This window comes from Saprolegnia diclina (assembly GCF_000281045.1).
Source record: "Saprolegnia diclina VS20 unplaced genomic scaffold supercont1.56, whole genome shotgun sequence".
NCBI classification, from domain to species: domain Eukaryota; phylum Oomycota; class Saprolegniomycetes; order Saprolegniales; family Saprolegniaceae; genus Saprolegnia; species Saprolegnia diclina.
This window is the reverse complement of record NW_008246123.1, coordinates 1-1,186: the sequence shown is the minus strand read 5'-3', so window position 1 is coordinate 1,186 and position 1,186 is coordinate 1. Positions and strand designations below refer to the sequence as shown.

At 59.7% G+C, this 1,186-nt stretch overlaps 1 protein-coding gene across 1 annotated transcript; it reads left to right on the top strand.

Moving 5' to 3' along the window:
• Positions 1 to 263: 263 nt before the first annotated feature.
• SDRG_13126 (hypothetical protein) lies at positions 264 to 1,186 on the top strand (the record flags this gene model as incomplete). Its single annotated transcript, XM_008619209.1, has 1 exon — positions 264 to 1,186. A coding segment is annotated over exon 1 (882 nt), but the record flags the coding sequence as incomplete, so codon positions are not given.

Genomic DNA, 1,186 nt, shown 5'->3' with positions numbered 1-1,186 from the left:
ACGCTATCGATTGTGGGGTGGCATGTCCACACCACGTCAAAAGCGCACCCAATGGCCGTCATACGCCCACACTATGACACCCATTGTTCTCGCTAAAGAGAAAAAACGATGCTAGCGGCGATATCTGATGCAGACAGTCTCGAACCTCGCGCTACTCGGCCGTTCCTTCTTTGCATCTGCCACCAAGTCAGATTCCACGAACCGCAAATGCCCGGGACTCAGATCGTGCCGTGCCCGACTCAGATCGGAGTTGATCGCCAAGCGCTTTCACAATTCTATTTGCTGTTTCCAGCCACGTATCCATGATTGCCTTGGCGCTTGCGGTGGTGGCGAGTGCCGCGTTCGTGCAGGCTGAGACCATTGCCAACTGGGGCGTCCAAGACTACTGGGTGCACACGTCGACGTGGACGCCCGAGCACTGCCAGTGCTTTTGCGAGCGTCTCTGCTCGCACCCGACCGAGTTTCTCAAGCGCAACCTTGTCTCGTCCGGCCTCGTACCGCGCAACAAGGACTGGACCATTCCACGCTGCGACGCGCCCATCAACCTCTTTAGCCCCGACGCCATCCGAGCGGCCGGGCGCGACAACTTGGTCCAATATTTCCCGCTCACAATGACGCGGGACCTGGACCACATGTGGGACCCGAACGCAACCGACCCGATCATGGACGTCACGAGCTTTGGGTATCCCTGCGGCGGCCTCCACGAAGCTGCGTACCTCAAGACCGTGGTGCAAGTCGCCAAGTTTATCAAGACGCCGGCGCTCCTTCCCAACAGCATTGGCAAAAACATCTCGACAAAGGCGATCCGGGATGCGTTTAAGAAGGAACAGAAGCTCGATGTGGTCCTCCTCTGCACCAATGGCGCGTTCGCCGACGTCATTACGTGCTGGACCAAGTCCAAGCCACTCATCTACCAGCAAGCGCATGACGACCAGGAGATTGCACCGCTTTTGCCCGTGACGTGCCCGCCCGCGATCAAGGCGCTCGACACATGCACGGGCAAGACGTCGTACATTTATGACTTTATTCCGACAAAGGCACCGACGCCCGTGCCAACGGACGAACCCACCGACGGTCCGACGGACACGCCGACTTCGGGCCCGACGCCTGCGCCGACGTCCGACCCCGCGGTCGTCGACGCGTGGGTCGCCAAGTACACCAAGGACCACGGCTGCGTCCTCTTTGG